The 18,755-nt window shown below is 42.9% G+C and overlaps 1 protein-coding gene across 3 annotated transcripts in view; it reads right to left on the bottom strand.

The window, feature by feature from the left end:
* Positions 1 to 18,755, bottom strand: part of Wb (wing blister) — a 190,548-nt gene that overhangs the window by 45,578 nt on the left and 126,215 nt on the right. Inside the window, exon 1 of one of the 3 annotated variants that reach the window (XM_076811988.1) lies at positions 7,789 to 10,527. The exons of the other annotated variants lie outside the window; for them this stretch is intronic. Coding sequence (XP_076668103.1) covers positions 7,789 to 9,610 — 1,822 coding nt within the window. The 5' untranslated portion in view covers positions 9,611 to 10,527. Of the gene's footprint in view, positions 1 to 7,788; positions 10,528 to 18,755 lie in introns of those variants that run through there. 3 annotated transcript variants of the gene reach the window in all.

Genomic DNA, 18,755 nt, shown 5'->3' on the forward strand with positions numbered 1-18,755 from the left:
ACGAAATAACACGCGTGCCTCCATTCATTCTTTCAGGAACGAAAAGGGGAACGGAACGGCGAAAGAGGTAAAACGAGAAACGCGACGCGGGGGGAACACGGCTTCTCCCGTTTAATCGATCCTGATTTACATAATTATAAATGTCAGTGGTGTGAGTACGATTCCGAGAATATCTCGGGTTATTACGAAGCAGAAGCTGTTGTATAACACGAGGAAGAGGACCGCTACCGACGCTGATTCTGCTCGAGGATGTCCTTGCCCCTTGTCGCGTAGACTCTGTTTCTTCCTCAGTGGTGTATTGATGGAGAATTGAGGATAGAGACACTGGCAGTGATCGTAAATTGCGGTGGATTTCTTGCGAGAAGAAACACGTGAACGAAATATGCACCTTCAAATTAACATTCTATGCCACAGAATAATAACTCAAAACAAAACTCAAGTAAATTACTGATGGTGGGAGTAGCTAAAAAGTAATTAATAACAGCATATGACACGTGCCAAAAGACAAGCGACTCGGCACTGTGAAACGTACAATAATGGAGAAGCGCTCCTCTTATCTCAGCAGCCTCATATTTCCCAAAATTATACCTGCCTGCTAGCGTACCAAATTCAAATTCAAAGTCAATCTTCTCGATAACGAAGCGAGTTACAATAAAATTTTATTCCATATTGTAGACTCATTTTTTCACGCAGAATCGCCACCCTTTTGCTCGTGCCGCCAGATACGAAACACCCTGTATACCCGCACGCTGCCCTCGTCGAGCAGCTCAAAGCTGCCGCAACGGAGTTGCGTTGCATCGCCGCGGGCGCGTTGCATCGTTGCTACGACTTGCGCGGTGCATTGTATGTGTGTACACTGCCATCCACAAGTATTAGGGCACTTGCTGTATTTCCATAAAATGTGATGTTCGTCAGAGATTGAATATGTTTCACTGCTTTTAATTTAAAATGCCAAATACAGTAAAATTTCTTAGAACTCTTATATAAGATAAATTTGCAACGTTTCCCGCAATTACTCCGCACAGAGTGCATGCCCTAGTACTTATGAAGGGCAGTGTATGTATCCCGTTCGCCAGGAGAACGAGCACGCCGTCCAGGGAACTCCGTAGCATCTCGTCGTCCCTTACCACCCGTCTCGCGCACGCTGTCTGCGTCCTCCCCGACGCTCTTCCTTCCCGTCGACGTCGTCCGCGCAACGCTTTTTACATTGATGTAATTCTTGTGTAAATAGCTCGGGTCGACCACGCTATTTTCGCGTCACACGCCTGTCCATCTACCACAACTCTCTTGGGCACCTCTTTCGAGCAGTCGGTGAATTGATGCGATGGCTGGATTTTTTATGCGGTGTCCAGTTTGACCCTGTTACACACCTCAGAACAAGCTTTTATTTCAGCTTCTTTTTTATTTGGAGGGACTATTTGAGGCATTGAGAGCAAAAACGGACTAATCCACATTGAAAAAAATTAAGTTTTCCTATTTTATATTATTAGTACAACTATTGGAATACATTATTGCTGCTAACTCAATTTCGCAAGAAATCTGGGTTAGTCCGTTTTTGCTCTCAATGCCTCATTTCGAAGAGGAACAAATAACACCTGTCACTGCTCGAAATGGGACACGTGCTGGCAATATCGATTCAATCGATCGCTAATGCGTCGAGCAATTTCAATTCGACGTTCCAGTGGAAGCATGACGAATTGCATTTTCCTCGGGTTAATCGGGTGTTAGCGTAACACCTAATCATCCACCGTACGAAAACATCTGTTTCCATTACCAACACTTCGATCATGTACCATTCAAATGCATAAGCTGCAATAATACGCGATAAAGAAAATGCAACCCTGGAATAGCGCTTGCATCACACGAACACATTGTCCATATACTATTAGTTTTTCAATCAAAGTATTTTCCTTGGCCTTCTGCCACTTTTCTGGTAAATGTACAAGTTTATTAAAAAAAGACTTCTTTACACTTAACATCACCTGTGTAACATTGAGCGAACGAACTTTTCACTGAGCTGATACACTATCTACCTCAAATAAACAAATAGCCATAAAAATAAGCTGAAGGATATCAAGGACAGACCACATCCCTTGTTGCTAATGACCTCAAAGTCAAAGCGACACAAAGCCTTCGACAAGAAGAAAAGAACATTGATAAACATAGAGAATTTTGGCTAACCAGGGCCTCGATTGTCGCGGAAGCGGGTTTCTCGGAGAGTTTTACAGAGTGTTTCCGAGGCTCCTGACAAATCTGCGTGTCCCAGCGCGAGGAGAAAGCACGACAGTGCCGCAGACGTCGTGGCCGCCGCTCGACTGGTTAATCAAGCCGTAAATCACATTTTCACAAGAGTCCCGTTGTACCTGTTGCGCGGGGCGGCCCCGGCCTCGCTGAAAAGGTTACAGGAGGAGAGGAGCCGATGAAATACCGCGAGTTGGGATCACCTTGCGCGAGAAACGCGGCTGGGAAGGAAGTAAGGAAAGGAGAGCCCTTTGATCCGAGCCTGCATGCGTGCTTGCAAGGTTTGAGCAAACCAGCCGTGAGTTACGGGCGTGAAATAAGAGTAAATAAAGGCGGCACACTCGACGGGGTAAAGGGCTCAAGGGGAGCCGTAATATCGTTGTAAATTACTTTTATCGTACGGTGTCATCGGGTTTGACGACCCGTGATGGAAGCTTCATCGCGGGGAATGTGTTCTGAGGAGGGATGGAAGCAATGGGGTTTTTGGTGTTAATCTTATAGAAGGTACACTAGCGGACAAAAATGTTACCACTTTTTTTAATTACTCTGCGAAAAATGTCTGCGAAATTTGTTAGTATCTTATTTCTGAGTTTTCTTGAACACTACGGTGGAACCGATTTTTAGTCGAACGCAGACATACTTTTCCAAAACTGATTGTCTCGAAAACGAAGCCGACTAGGGATAAATATCATTCCACACTGCCAACTTATTTTTTTTTATACAGAATCACCACTTATTATGGAACACCTTATACACATACCTTCAAAAAGTAGCACTATCAATAAGAATTACCTCTTTGAATATTTCCGGAACCGTGGAAATTAGAGAAAACTTTGTTGAGTAAAAGTTTGGTACGAAAGGGGAGATTTTTTTGCAGGTACAGTAGCTTACGCGCGATTTTTCTCTTCCATGATTTCGGAGATATCCAAGGTGGTAAATCTTATTGGTCAATCCTATGCATACACATCTGCTACTATCCTGCATACCAACTAGATACCTTACATCTTTCGTTTATCGTTATTTGCTATCCATTTTCATTTGAAGTATGCGGATAAAGGGTTAAAATGCGTCAGGAATTGGAGTACCGTTGGGAACACTGGAACCCGTTCCGCGACAGCGTTCAGGGATTCGCCCCTCATCGCCATCGATAACCAAGCGGCGCAAAATCCTAGGCCACGGTTGATTATGAGTGCATCCTCGTATCGACAGGCTACATCGTCGCCGATCGGAATGTTAATAAAGGTGTGCGCGCACTGCGCTAATAAAGAGCGCGTTATGAGGCCTTCCTCGAAGGCCAGTGCACGTGGACGGCCACCCTTGGCGCGGCCTGGCCACGCACGAGATTACGGATCTTCACGCGCAATTCACACGGCCTCGTAGCTCGTCTTCTTGCCCCTGTGATCCAACCTAGGACGACACCGCACGATCCGCAATTATCGATTTCTGAGCATAGTTCCGCGCGTAATGATCGATTCCTCCGGTAATCACTGTGCCTCGAAGTCAGGCTTTCGACGAACGCGAGGTTAAATGGCTCTGCTTATGGTTATCAACGGGGAAGAAGCTCAGGGTAACTCCTAGTTTGAATAATAACGTCACGTTCTACAAGATCTTTTGTGATTCGAAGTCGTTGTGTAGCTTTGAACGGTCTTGCATTGATAAATTGAAATAGTAAGTTAAAGGTTTACCTATGTAATAGAGAAGAGTTTTAATGAAGCAGTTTTGAAGGGGATCTAGAAAGCAGAGTGGGAGGTTATAAAATTGAAGTTCCTACTTGTTATCTATATTTTTACTAATTTTGAGAATGGATAATTATCTAATTTTATTTAAATAAAATTTCGAGTACCGAATAAATGTTAAAACAATTATTCGTCATGTGTCGAATAAAGTTAACTCGGATTAAGGGACGAATGACGAATAATTTTTGTAACCTGTATTCGATATTCGAAATTGTATTTAAATAAAAATATTGCCCATCTCTGATATATAGGTAGTACATATTTGAGATTTCAGGGGCCATTGTACATAGCTCAACGAATAAAAGCTTCTGCTGTTATATAGAAGAAAATTTTTCAACCAGTTTGCCTAACTGAAGAAGACGAAATATTTTTATTATCAAATCCTCTACTGTGCCTTCTTAATAAACTCTATAAATTCATTTAAATAACTATTCAGCCTCCATGAGGCACCACGAAATTAAAACGTCCACAAGCGAAGAAGACAGACTCAATATGTATATCACAAGACACCATGAAAATGATTGCCAGCGATTGAAATAGTTTTAAGATCTGTACCACAATGTATTATTTAAAAATCCTGCTTTCAGGAACCTACATTGCATGAATAATTGGATTCCATTTAACGTCCCCTAACTTTGAATACGAAGAAGGTTGTCCGGTTCTGGTTGAACATGCACAGAATTATGCGCGACCGATCGATGGAGAAATTTCGATGGCAATCGATGGTATCGTCGCGGCGATCCAAATGGAAGGCTTAATGGATATTGGCCGATAGAGATGGCGTCAATTAAAAGACGGAGCAAGATCCACATCGGGGCCACCCTGGACGAGCATTTCCACGCACGATCATGCTGGATCGCGTACGACCCGATTATGTTGTACGTTCTTGTGATTGATACCGGTCATTAACCGCATTCGTGACGTAATTAATGGGAATTCTTCGGTGGTGTTCGTGCAACGCGGCCAGAAAAACTGCGCCCGAGTAATGATGCAGCGTAAAAACATTTTTAATAATAACGACGGCGATGGTTGCTCAGCAACCATAACGAAACGATCGCGCAGGAGTCAAAGGCAATCTTGAAGATATTAGGAAGAAGACAAGTGGCATTTAAACAAAAAATCTATGTTTGTTTAGATTACTGGAAGTCAAAGTTACTAAAAAGAATAGCGAGCAAACAATTTCTTCCTAGATGTTACTTTTTAACTTCTAATATTACTAACATTGTAGTATTATTGAAATATGATAAATTCTGAAAAGAATGGAATTTTATATTGGGAGTTCTATAGATATGATTTTTATGTATAAATGAAAGTTTTAGCGTACTGTTACTTTATCAGGTAACGTAATAGAGATTTTTATGTTTGTGTGCTCTGAAAGATTCTTATGTCAATTACAACGCCTTATATCAACGTCAGAAGCATCGGCAAACAGAGATTACGTAAATCAATCGTTATGCCATAGACGCTTCCTCTGTTTCCGATTACGCTGCATCAATGCAAAAGTCAGCTTGTATGTATTCGCAACGTTTAGAAACACACTTGTTTCAAGGATTGCACAAGCACACTTAGGGAATATTGATTCATCGCTTGTACATAGCGATAGCGTTAAGTTCAACACCACATAGCAAACTAAGTAATTTTACATTATACTTCAAAAGTTTGTTTACTCTTTTTACTTCAGATGCAGGAACTCTAACTTAAATTTTGCCTAACAAAACATATTTGTCAATGGTCTCTGTTAAAATTTTACTTGAACTCGCTCCCACGTATCCACTTCCAAAGGAACACAAACTGGATCAATAAAAGTTAATAATGCCTTAGAGAAAAAATTCCAAAGTTCCTGGCTTCCTTTACGCGATGTGAAATGAAAATCTAAGAATTCTCAAAGTACCTTACATAGAATTTTAATGCGTTCATTAAGCTTCAACTGTTCTCGAGCAATTAATGCAGAATGCCAAATGTATTTTCATCAGGATCCGATACTGCTCGCGACACTCTTAAACCCGTCGCTACACGAGAGCGCATCACGCACTTTCGCTCGGGCATCATGCACTTTTCTGCGTACGAATGCACGCGTACATCTGCCGGCACGTTGATATGCCGATATTTTTAGTTTCTCTGTCGTTTTTCAATGGATCGGCGTGCGTGCCTACGCAAATGCCTTGCACGGAAACTTTCTTCCAACCTTGGCTTAGGCCTTCCCTCTCGCCGTTTATTCGACTTGCATTAACCCTTAGGGCATTCTCACATCACACTGTTGTGGCTGGCAACTTCTATTTCTGACACATTCACACGTTTCTTATTTTCTTCTAGTATTATTATAAATTAACCTCTGCCAAATAGTTAAAGTTTCATCCCTCAAGGCCCACAAAATTACAAACAGGCAATGACGTAGAACGCTTTGAACACTATTGTTTTGCTCCTTGCTTTCGTACCTGCAATACTTTTTATAAACTTTAAGATGATTGTGCAGAAAAAGTGGAATTTATTTAGGATACACACCTCCCATTTAAACACCTCAATTTAAACGTCAATAAATAGTATGAACGATACAGAGAAAATTGTCTCCATTCTTCACATAAACTCTGACAAAGTAAAAATAATATTTTCGTCGTTTCTTTTTTAAGCCCCTTTCAAGAACAATTTTGAATTTTCTACCGATAAAGTACAAGGTCTTTTCACTTGAGATAAAATGAGGTTCGATCCCAAAGACTTCAATAAAATACAAATCACGAGTGGCAGAAAATAATCAGCCTACAGATTTCTCAGTAACAAGGAAATCTTCATCAATAGCGCTATCTCGGGAGAAAATATTCTATTCATTCGGCAGAACAAATTCCGGAGACACGAGGTTATCAGGGCTATAAGCAGTGCTGTCACGATCGAGCAGGATTTCTCGAATATATCAAACGGTTCGACTTTTTCCCGCGCTTTCAGCGATAGACGAGAAAACGGAAGTTAGAACCAGCACGTTGTCGTGTTAGGTCGATCAGAGATTCGACCTTCGACCCGCGCAGAGAAGTTGAGGAGCTTCGGATGCGGCTCATTAACCGGTCGATGTTTCGTCGACGTGCTTTTTCTAGGAACGAACAGCGCGGCAATAAATTGCAATCAGCGTCGAGGGATGCTCCAGCGACGTTTTATGCATCCAGCGAAATTCGCGAGCCCCCCTAGCAGCTTGGAAAAAGCGTAATTAAAGTCTAGTCGCCGAGTACCTCGAGGGACGTGGTACACGAGATTTTCAGCGCAAACTCTCAAGTATTTTCTTCTTTCCTTTTGATTTACTAAGTGGAGGGTTTTATAAGAATCTTCTTATAAACCTTGTATCCCCTCAAGAAACTTAGCCCTACCAGAACTTTAAACAGAGACCCTAATTCCAATTTAACACAAAGCCTCTTCGAAGACGTCAGCACGTATTCCTCGAACCTAAATTCCCCAATAATTTATTTATTTATTTATTAATTTAACGGGACGTACCCTTTAGATACAAAGAAGCATATAACTAAGTAAGAGACAGTCAGCTATAGTTAGCCTGTATACCGGACAAAAAACATATATACACAGATTCAGAAAAAGAGAAAGCAAAAATAATAGTAATCGCAAAGGTAAAGATAACAATAACACTATGGTATTCTACGCTCTAGCTCAGAAATAACTTGCGCCTTGAGTCGTTGAGGCGACCCATTAAAAAGGTCTAAACAAGAGAAGAAAGTAATATTCCAAATATCCCCTAAACAACGAAACAAGTCCACAAGACTCTTCCTACGAGAACTGCATCTCAGAAGCCACCACTCAGTTCTCCATCACTCACCATATTTGAGTCCATGCCATCTCGAAGCAGGCTCCTGGTACTTGTAAGTGGGGAGAACGATCCTGGGCGGCGGTCTCGGCGGCGAAGGACACGGCTTGTAGACAACCATGCACCGTACGCATTTCCGGTTCGTGGGTGGAGGCGCTGGTACCGGATACGCTGGTTGTATATGCACAAAAGCCATGGGGGTGACGGACTGCGGCGAATAGTAATTCGTGTACCTCTTTCGACGAACATCCATTCGCTTTTCGCGCTGCGAGCCAGTGACGTCTAACAACAGCGTCGATTTCTCATCACTCGGGCCTATTTTCACTTCTTCCCCATCTGCTGTATGCGCGTGCTTCTCTGTAGTTTTCGAGTCTCGTGTTGCAGTCAAGAAGCTGCGAGCTCTCACCTCCGACTTTCCTCCTTCAATCGGCGCACGATTTCTGGGAAGAAACAACGGCGCAGCGAAATCTGTTTTACGAACGTTCGCATTATCTCGATCGCCTGCACGATCCGTTACTTCGTATCCGTCGAACATCTCCCCGTCACTTTTGCCCCGTTGCGCGTCCGCCGCACGAAAATCCACAGAAAGATCGCTGGCCCCGGGCAACCAATCACCAGATCTCGTTTCGCGTCTTCCTCTTTCAAGGATCTTCCCGCGATCCCGTTCTCCTGGCCGATCTTCGCGGCTTCTGAACGCTTCCAGCATCTTCGCGGAAGATCGAGGTGATCCGTCATCTCGTCGAAAAAAAGGACTCCTCTTCTGCATTCTAAGCTGCTCCGTGGCGGCTGCTACCATCGAAGGAGCTTCCACGGATTTTAATAACGATTCGCCTCGTCTGCTCTCTCTATCTGCTCTCTTGGGGACGAGCGACTGATCGGGTTTCGATATACCCAGTTTTGAACTGCTTTTGAACTCTTCGAGATCGGAAGTAGAAGAGGTTGTAGGTAATAAATAATACATTTCCACCAATTCACTGTGTCCACGCAACGAATCACCCTCCACCTTCCCACTGCCTTCTACATCCCTATAGTCCCCTGCACCGTTTCCCATGGAATAAAAATATCGTTCGCGAGGAACCACTGTGACCTCCTCCTCAGCCAATTCCTTCCCCTCGATATCGTTTCCACCGTCTACTTCCTCGACCCCCAAATCGTCCACCTCGTCGCCAGAGTATCCTCGCCTGAGATTCATCTCGACTTCATTCATCGATTCTCCATTCACTTGCCGCGAGAAATTCTCTTTTACGTCGCTCCTTTCACCGACTCCTGACCCATTCACCACACCGCGAGTGCCTTCCTTCAAAAACTGCTCTTCATCCTCCCGCCGCCCACCTGCTTCGCTCCCAACCGCCGTCTCTTCTTCCTCCACGAACCTCGAATCCTCCTCCTGTCCTCTCTGTCCTCCCCTGGTCCAACGATAATCCTCTAAACGTCCATTTCCCCCTGGACGCGACATAGGAAGCGACCTTTCCGCCGAGTAACTCGTCCAGCCGTCCACGTCAGGCTTGACATTCCGATCAGTGGCCCGCGCTTCTTCATCGCCCGCTGAATAATCCACTGGCGAGCGTGGATTTTGCTGCGGCCACCCCGTTACCGGTTCGCCGCCCGGTGGACCCCTGTTTCTCTCGTCCCTGCCTCGGGGAGATGACGCGACAGCCACGGTGAAATAGTTCCTGTCCGTGGTGCTCGGATCGATCCGCCGCTCGCCGATCCGCATCGACGCGGAGGCAGACGACGCGTCGCCGGCCAAGCCGATCCTCCATCCCAGCAGAAGCAGGGCCCCTACTCCGAGGGCCAGGACGCCCCGGGTCCAGATTGACCTTCCTAGGTGCATTTCTACCCCATGCTCAGAGGATGGACTGGCTCGTTCCTCCGCGCTATCATCCACGCTACCATTTCCTGGGGGATCCTCAACGAGCTACCTTGGGTCCACGATGGCGAGTGGTGGAGGTCGGCTCGATTCTGCTGCTGGCGGTCGAACTTATCTGCTGGAAGTACGTTGTAAAGGTCTTGGTCTTGGGATTTCTTCCAGGGCTTTATGTAGGTTTTATGCAGTCCCTGTAGTAGCCTGGAGAACTACGAAGTCACTTCACAGAACTGGTTCCTGGGTTCAGTTTAGTCCCATTCAGACCGCGAGCACTGTTTTTCGCACTAGCATGACACAGAACGGAGCAGTAGTTCGCGACAGGGAAAGAGTGGAGAAAGCAGCTTCGGTGCTGGCCGAAACCAGCGATCACCGATGGCCACAGGTCAATCCTTCGCGGTCTCCGCCTCCGGTCTCTGCTGCGAGTCGCGAACCTTGGTAATTCTTAACTCAGCACTTCAGAAAGACAGTTAAGAATCCCTGATACCTGGCGTCCCCTTGCCCCTGCAGGATTTCCACCGATACCGAAAATCTATCAGAAGCCTCGCTGTTCTGACCTCACCAACCAGCCGTGACGATCATTCATGAGCCACTAGAGATTATCCTCGAGAATCTGCGCGATGGGTACCAATGAAAAATGAAGAAGCCGAGGGGATCGCGCGATGGCGAAGGGACGGTGCATGGCGGAAGAGAAAAAGAGCTGCCCGACCGAGAACTCGTCCGAGCGATCGACGAACCTCCGATTCATCGAGGTTACAGCATCGAGGCGGCTGTGGGGGGCCGAAATCGCGAAAAGGAGCGGAGGAAAAAGCGAGCACACGTGGTACCACGGGGAGGCGAGGTGAACATGTACCGGCTTCGACGGCGGCCCGAGAGACACTGGCTTGCTACCATTACCATTAGCCGCCTTTGCCCTCTCCTCTCTTCCTCTTCTTCTTCGGCCGTATGCTTTGCTTCCTCCTCCTTCCTGCGGGAAACCCGAATCTCCGCGGCAGAGCTGACTACGTCGGCGCACGTGGGTGGATGCGACTGGCTCTGGATTAAGGATACATCAAGGGAGGTGCCCCCGATTTCGATCCCCTTCCTCGTCGGTGATAGCAGGATGGTGACGTTCGGCGTAAACAATGTGGCGTTGTTTCACCGGAGTAATAGTTTGGTGGACTTGAAGCCGCTTTTGGGGAAGCAGGCTCGAGTAACAGGGTTTTTCAATGGAAATTTCTGGGGCGTCGAGTTGGGGGTGGTAAGGTTTAGTTTGGTAGTCACGTGCCTATTTTGGTGAAGTTGAGGGAAAAGAAGAGTTTATAGTTGTTTTTGGTTTTATATGGATTTGTGATAATGTGAGAGTAAGGAATAAATTGTTTTTGTTATGCATTGATGTAGGAATACAAAGTGCTCTGGGAAGAGATACTATGTAAAGAGAGAGATTCAGTGACTTAAAAATGCGATATTTTTTAACCCAAGACTTATTTTTGGATGATGTTAAAAAATATGATAAATAAATCCAGATAAGATTAAGAGTAATTAATGTAAAGAAATCTTTGTATTTTGAAAAGGAGATAATAAAGCACATAATAATAAATATATAAATCACCTTTGTTACACACTAATATAAGAATACGAAGTGGGGCAGATAGTGTGTAAAGGGCGAGGTTCAGTGATTTCAAATGGCGCTGTTTTTCAGCTCAACCCTAAAAGACCTATTTAGGCCCGTCTATTTCTACTGCAAGTTTCAAGTATGCCAGATGTCAGTGAAAATATAATGCAATTGCTTATCGCACTCGTTTTCAGTTATCTTATACTGTAACTTCCTACAGGAGCAATCATTTACTAAAAACACGCAATCAGACTTTGCAGGGTGTTATCTTAGTTATGGAAACATGAATAAACGAAATTGTTTATGAATTTTACAAATTTTTATATTTCGCTGGTACAACCTCTTTTTGGAATTGTTTAATGTTTGAAATTCTATTAAATGGGGGATATTTAAATCCACGAGTGAATTGTTATTTTTATATTTAAATCAGCTGAAAAGTTAGTCACCAACGATTTATTCTTAGCCATGTGACACATGTGTTGCATATGCAGAGCGAAGTTTTCAGTTGACACGTTCAGTGTTGATAATGCGAAAGTAGGTCGAAGCCAGTTCTGCACCGTGTCGCTATCGATTGTTTGGTCGTTAGATAAGAAGATGGTATGTGTGTTAACTATTGCAAGGACAAACGTGCTCGCTAGTGCTGCAGATGCACAATACGCTGCATATGAGCAGGATGCTGATTTCAGACTGAACCAGCCACAATGATTGCATTTGCTATAAGGAAAATTCCACTTTCAAGATAGAGAGTAAATTGATTCACATAGAGTAAATTGATTCATTAATACAGATCAGTGATGCCAAGGTCCACGATACATAAATCCTACTACTAAACTTATTTAAACTCATATTCACACTCACGCAACGTCCAGTAACCCAACCAAACATAAACTCAGAGATGGTCCAAATTTTTCTTTAAATAAATTTTAAAATAAAAGTTAAAAAAAATTATTCGACATGCATCGAATAAAGTTGACACGAGTTATCATTATTCATGAAATAAATTCTCGTCGAATAAAGAAATTAAATTTATTCGTCAAATAATCTAAAGTCAAAGTAACTATTATTTAATCCGTTATTTAAATAATTTTTTAGTTAGTTAATGCCCAACTCTGTATAAACTCCACCTGAGAATTTCATCTTTGCTTGGTGCACCCATGCACCTATTATACTTTCAGAGCACATTAATACCCAGCTGCATAGCACCTAAAGGGATCTAGTTTCGTGGGACGTTCGTTCCTGTTTAGTCCGCGGCGAAGAGGGGAATAAGTCGCTTAGAGGTCGCGAGATATCGACCGTCAGCCGATATTCTCACTGCCAGGCGAGGAATTCCCGTTAATTGCACGAGGAGCGAGGGTATCCCGCTCGTATTTCGCTTCCGGCATCTTCAGACAGGGAAGAATTTCAGCTGAGGAACTGGGTGGAACGCGACGCGGCTCCGAGCAGAATCTGCTGCTTAGACGCGGGGAAAAAACGCGCGTGCCTCGCGTTTATTACGACGGTCCTGTCTCCGTGCCACGATAAACGTTTATCGGGACTTAATTGCGGATCATACGCGCGATTCCTCCTCCTCTCATTAGCGGATCCCACGGGGAAAGGGATCATCGGCGTTCTAACGCTTCTATGCGATTCGAGGTGCGCGATAACGCGGCTTTGCAAACTGCGCTAAATGGTGCCCCAAGAATTTTGTTCTACTTTACATCTTAAAAATTGAAAGATATTTATTTTCAGTCTTCTAAAGATCTCTTACTACAGAACTCTTACTACTTTTAGATATTTGTATTGCCAGCTTGGTATGATTGTGTAAAAGTGAGCAGCGAAATTATTTGTTGCAATCCTCTTCCAAGCTTTTTGGAACAAAATTGATAAGGAGTTAAAATACTTTGGGAAGTTTCAGTTCATCTTATACTAAGTTAATTGGGTTTAGGTACAAATTTATGTTGTTACATAGCTGAAGTTTAACTTAGGAAAGTTTGCACTAGGGGTGGAGGTAATTTTGTAAAGAATTTAGCACCATTTGTGGCCACTTTAAGATATTGTACCAGTTTTGGCCATTTCTTAAAAAATATAATGTTTTTCCGTGTAAGCAATAAATGTAACCTTATATTTCTGGTGGTATACTAAACAAAATATTTATGATGTGAAATTATCCACACAATAATGATCCGCAAGCAATTTAAAAATGAGATAATGAAGCACATGGCCAAAAACAGTGCAATGACCACAAACGGTACATCTACCCTAGCATCGTTATTTTAATATTACATTTTATCATCTACAGATCAGAATTCTCTTCGTACTTAATATCCTATATGTAGAAATGCAAAAAACTTCGCAAATCAATAATTGTATATAGTATGCTTTCTATCCTCCCAACAAGATTAATTTCGTCACCGTTCACACAAATTAAGTGTTAAAAGAACGCAGATACATTAGTCAATACCTTTCGGTCCCTCGGCACCTCCGCACTCTCACTCTGAATCAATTTCATGAATGAATTCAATCGCACACGTACTGTCTCTGACTTACAATTGAAATTAGCATAGCCAGCCATTATTTACCATCATCCGTCCAGGAGAAAGACGCAAGCGTACCGTTATGCTGATCGCATTTTTGGCAAAACTAACAATAAATTACACAGGTCTGCGCAATGATTAACGCGCGTTATGATAATGGGATTTAAAATACGTCGACGATATGAAGAATGGTTTAATTCAGTGTGATTTATAGCCTGCCGCTATCGCATTCAAATCACTCGGTTTGTTTCACTTGAATCGGCTGGCTGACAATGGATTTACCTTCGTTGAATTCACGTTCACGCGGACGATGATTATTATGCGAATTTTCATTGTGAGGGAACTCCTTCCGATACGATTGTTTGGTAACGTGGCAGCGTGTTAAAAATGCACGCCTGCATTTCTGTTGCGTAGTCGTGGAACGTAATAAGAAGCTTTATGCATTCTGCAATTTGCAATTTTTATTTGTTCAGGCGCCTTTGTGGATCACTTTCATTGTTTAAGGAGAAAAATCTGGCACAGTGGAGCACGAGGATTGAAATCCGGAGCGTTTGTCAAAGAGTATGCAGTTATTGAGAAATTCGAAATATCCTGTGAAGTATTCATTTCTCGAGCATCTTTGATAAATCTGAATTGATATATCTCCAAAGGATATAGCGCTTCGTTCAGAATAAGATTGCAATTTCGTTTCGCACGTGGAATGCCTCAATTGTAATGTACAGAGAAAGCAAGTATTATATTTATCTACTGTACCATTTTTTCTATCTACTCTATTAAACAATTGAAATTGATACTAATGAACCCTCAGAATATTCTTCCACAAAGCTAATAATACCGCCCCAACCTATTTACATAAGTGAAATAAAATTGTATCCTACACCATAAATAAAAGAATCAGAAAAAGAACATGCTCGAATCTAAATCTGAAATAAATGCAGAAGAAAGGCACCCCATCTACAAAAAGTGGCGCGTAGCATCAGCTCTATTGCGCCACTCGGGTTTGTTTTGACCCAGTCGTGTTCTCTGTAACCCTACTACGTGCTCCAGGTCTTTCGTGACCAACTCGCGTTTTCATTTCTTCGGGGCTTGCTTTAAATTAAATATAAGGAAGTTGTTAATAAAATCAGAGTTTCTCTTTTCCTGACCCTATATCAAATACACAATTGCAGCCGGGTTAAAGAATCAAGTTCTAATACTTTACTACCATTCTCTCCATCACTCTGTATCCTCCCACTTCTGAATTTCATTCTACTTGTTCCAAACTAATCTTTCGTGAAATAAATTCGCTCAGTTACTTAGAAAGAATTTCTTCCCACGCGTAGTTGTCCTTTACACGTAATACCTACATCCACCTGTTCCACACACGTGCCGCAGTAGCTGTCATTTCTCTTTGACCGTGGGTGACAGAAACCAGCCGTTCTTCTCGTTAATCGAATGCAGTAATCCTCGTGCAAGCACGGTGGGTGTTTCATTGTGAGGGGGCTTTATGAACATATCGCAGGTGGTCCGTACCACGGGAGAGCGAGCGAGGTGTGCTGGCGGAACACCGCGGTACTTCGAGCCTCTGGCCCGCCTCGAAGAAAACGGGAAGAGGCTCCCCCTGATTGGATAATTAATGAACTGTATTCGTCGCTGGTCGGAGGGCGTTTATTGGTTCGTTACATGTGCACCGTTGACAAGGATAATGGGCACCTTAGCTCGGAGAGCCCGGCTGCCGTACCCTGGTATTAACGGGGTACAAAGTAGAGGGATTTTATGAAAACGGTGTAGACGACACCGGCGTCGAGGGGGGAGAATGATGGCACAGCAGGGGAAAAATTTGTAATTGCTTGAGGGATAATGTCGTCGCGTGGTTATCCGAGTGTGGAGGATAGTTTACGGGGTGTTTCAGAATGTAGTGGCGATTTTGAATCAGTTGTATTGATATGGATATTGAGTTTCACCAAAACTGAAGCTAACACAAAGCTTATTTTAGTATTTAAACTGGCAATTTGTGTGGAGGTGTCAAATTTGCTGGGGAGCTCTGTGTTGCTTCCCTTGGAAGTATAGTAGATGATTTCTAGGTAGGTATATTACTTTAGGTGATACAATAAGAAATAGGAAGTTAGAAGGAAAAAGGGCCCAACCCTCAAGCGAAAAACAATTAATAAATTATAACTAAAAATTTCTCAGTTTATTTCAATTCTTCCTGACGGAGAGTCCTCATCTCGGGAACAATAATTCTAACAGGCGTGCCAACTTTACAAGCGTAACAGAATTGCTTAATCCGGTAAACGACGCGTGATTGAAACGTACAATGCGCGGTCTTTATGGGTCGGTGCATACACGGCCACGTTTACAGCCCGTTAGAACCGTTTGGTTACCTTAAGTTGAACTTAACGAACCGACAGAATTCGTTCTGGGATCGCGGAAGGCGTTCATAAAATGAAAATGATCCAGCGAACGCCTGTCTGAAGTAACATTTGGTAAAACTCTTCACTTCGCGGGCAAGAATGCCCACCAGTGAACTTCAGAGGCGTCTTTATCAGGCTGACTTTCGTGTGCCGAGACTTTTTATTCCCGATGTCACCGAGGCTACTTTGCTCACGACAAACATCGTTTTCCCCGCATGTTACTTGCCCACGGTGCTAACTAGCGTCATGTTGCGACACAATTAACTACGTGTGCACGACCGAAGGCTTGTTTTCGTGAGGCAATCCCTCGTCTTACTCTTCCCAAGTAGTATCAGACTTTGCAAAGTATTTCTTAATATTTGGAAATTATCACGTGACTAAGAAATTAATTCCTGTGGTCCAGACGATCGTAGATATAAATGCAGATGCATTATAAGTATCAAGGATGATTGCTATTCACACGCTACCACTAAATCACTGATGATACTTTGAATAAGTAACAAGAAAAAGTAAAACTTAGGTAGGCGAGAGCGGGGACAAAAGTAATACTTTTTAGATTTGGTCCAACCGACAATTATCTTTTATAGATATGAAAATGAAATCAAATAGGGGAACTTATAGAGACATTACCTAAGGACGCTCTAGCAAATAACTGGTTTAATATCTATAGTTTAACTATGAATTTTAACAAAAAAAAAAAATTGGAGAAACTTACCTGAATGATCTAAATAAAATTTTTAGCTTGCGCAGGGTATACGATTCGTGTTACTACTCAGCGTTACTCACACGGGAACATCCCGGACCGGGAAATTTTTCCCCATCTCTTACAGAATGCTAGTTACAAAATAAAATCGGAAAATAGCCGAATTTTCACGGGTTAATTCCACCCGCTTAGAGTGAATTTGGGCAGCAAACAAAAATTGCGTTGTAATCAGGAGGAGATCCCCTATGTATTCACAAAGTTTCAGAATTTTTTTAATTTTCGGGTTCGGGATCTTCCCTTGTCAGTACAATAAAAGAGACACTATACAGATGTAACTGTGTGAAACAAACGTTTTGGGAATGTTTGTGGACGGGGGGAGAAGGCCTGTTACTTTCATGACACCGGTACGTTTGTCCCCGCTCTCCCCTACTAAGAATAGGGATGTGATCGGGATAACACTTTATCCAGCTTTCGGTCGTTACAATATTATTGCATGGTTACTACTTAAGTATTCAGTGAAGTAATTCATGCACCAACCTCTTCATCAATCATGCAGCTATAAAAATTGTGCGTACTGTGTGTATTTGTGGAGAATGGAATACTTCCAGTAGTATATCTTGCTTGCCGCAGAGTAGCTACGCAAGCTTAGTCTCCAGAAGGAATGGAACAGGACTTCGTTGGCCCACAACCACCTGCCGAAGATGCTCTAAAGGTTTGTCGGTTATGTTACGGGACACCCTGTATGTCTAGCGGTATCAACGAACGCTGCGCGCTCTTTCGAAAGGCTTGCAGACAACTGCACAATAACCAGCGCAATTTTACGACGGCGGATTAAATACGGAGCCGGGATGGAAAAATGGCTGCGTGTCGAAACGTCGCGCCCAACCGGCAACAAAGACGGTCTGTAGGCGAAAAATGTCCCTGGAAACCTGCTGGTACAGGCAGCAGCCGGTGAATCCGATCGTTAATCATCGACCGACGTTCCTCATTATATTTTACGAGCCGGATTTATATTTATATCAAAGATTCTCATCCGAGCGCCAAAGATGTGGCAGCGATGCACGCCAGCCCACGGAACGCGATATCGCGGAACGTGTTTCTTTTATCCGATATTATCGAAAGACTCGGCAGCCTTTCGAGCGGGGAGGTTGTAGGGGGAGAAGCCGAGGAATACGGGAATGGAACTTATTCACCTGGTTCTGCTAGTGGAATCGGGCTTGAATTGATTCAACAAAGTTTGAATTGGTTTTGAATGGGGTATCTGCTTGATTCGCGTGTAGAAATGTTGTGAAGATTGTGGTGAAGGTGGGAGTGTAATGTAAAGAGGAAATGATATTTTGAAAATTGGGACGAAGTTTGAATCATAATATTTAAAGGGAGATATTTTGAAAATTGGGAGGAAGTTTGAGGGGTATATAACGAAAAGGGGAGATATTGTGAAAATTGGAACAAAATTTGAAATATAATATGAAAAGGAGATATTGTGAAAATTGGGAAGAAGTTAAAAGTGTAATGCAACGGGGAAATATTGTGAAAATTAGAAAGAAGTTAGAAATATAATGTGAAGGAGATATAATGCAAAAAAATTAGAATGGAGTAAAAGTGTAATATCTGAATAGCTTCGATTTGAAGATTAAAATTCTATGCTTTCAATGAAATCACAAAAATACCTGTAATATGCTTGACTGTCACAAATAATAATTCCAACAATCGATAAGTCTACTCATGGTCTTCCGTTTCTACCACATACCTAACTATTACATATTAACTCTATCACGATGAAAATATAAGAATTTCCTATCAGATCCAATACAAATCCTAATAAAATTCTCCTTGCAAATAAAAGCTAGCAACCTTAATTGACACTCGCCCTTTCTACATACTAATACTCACACCTGACTTTCCTCAAGAA

Source organism: Andrena cerasifolii, chromosome 5 (genome assembly GCF_050908995.1).
Source record: "Andrena cerasifolii isolate SP2316 chromosome 5, iyAndCera1_principal, whole genome shotgun sequence".
Classification (NCBI taxonomy): Eukaryota; Metazoa; Arthropoda; class Insecta; order Hymenoptera; family Andrenidae; genus Andrena; species Andrena cerasifolii.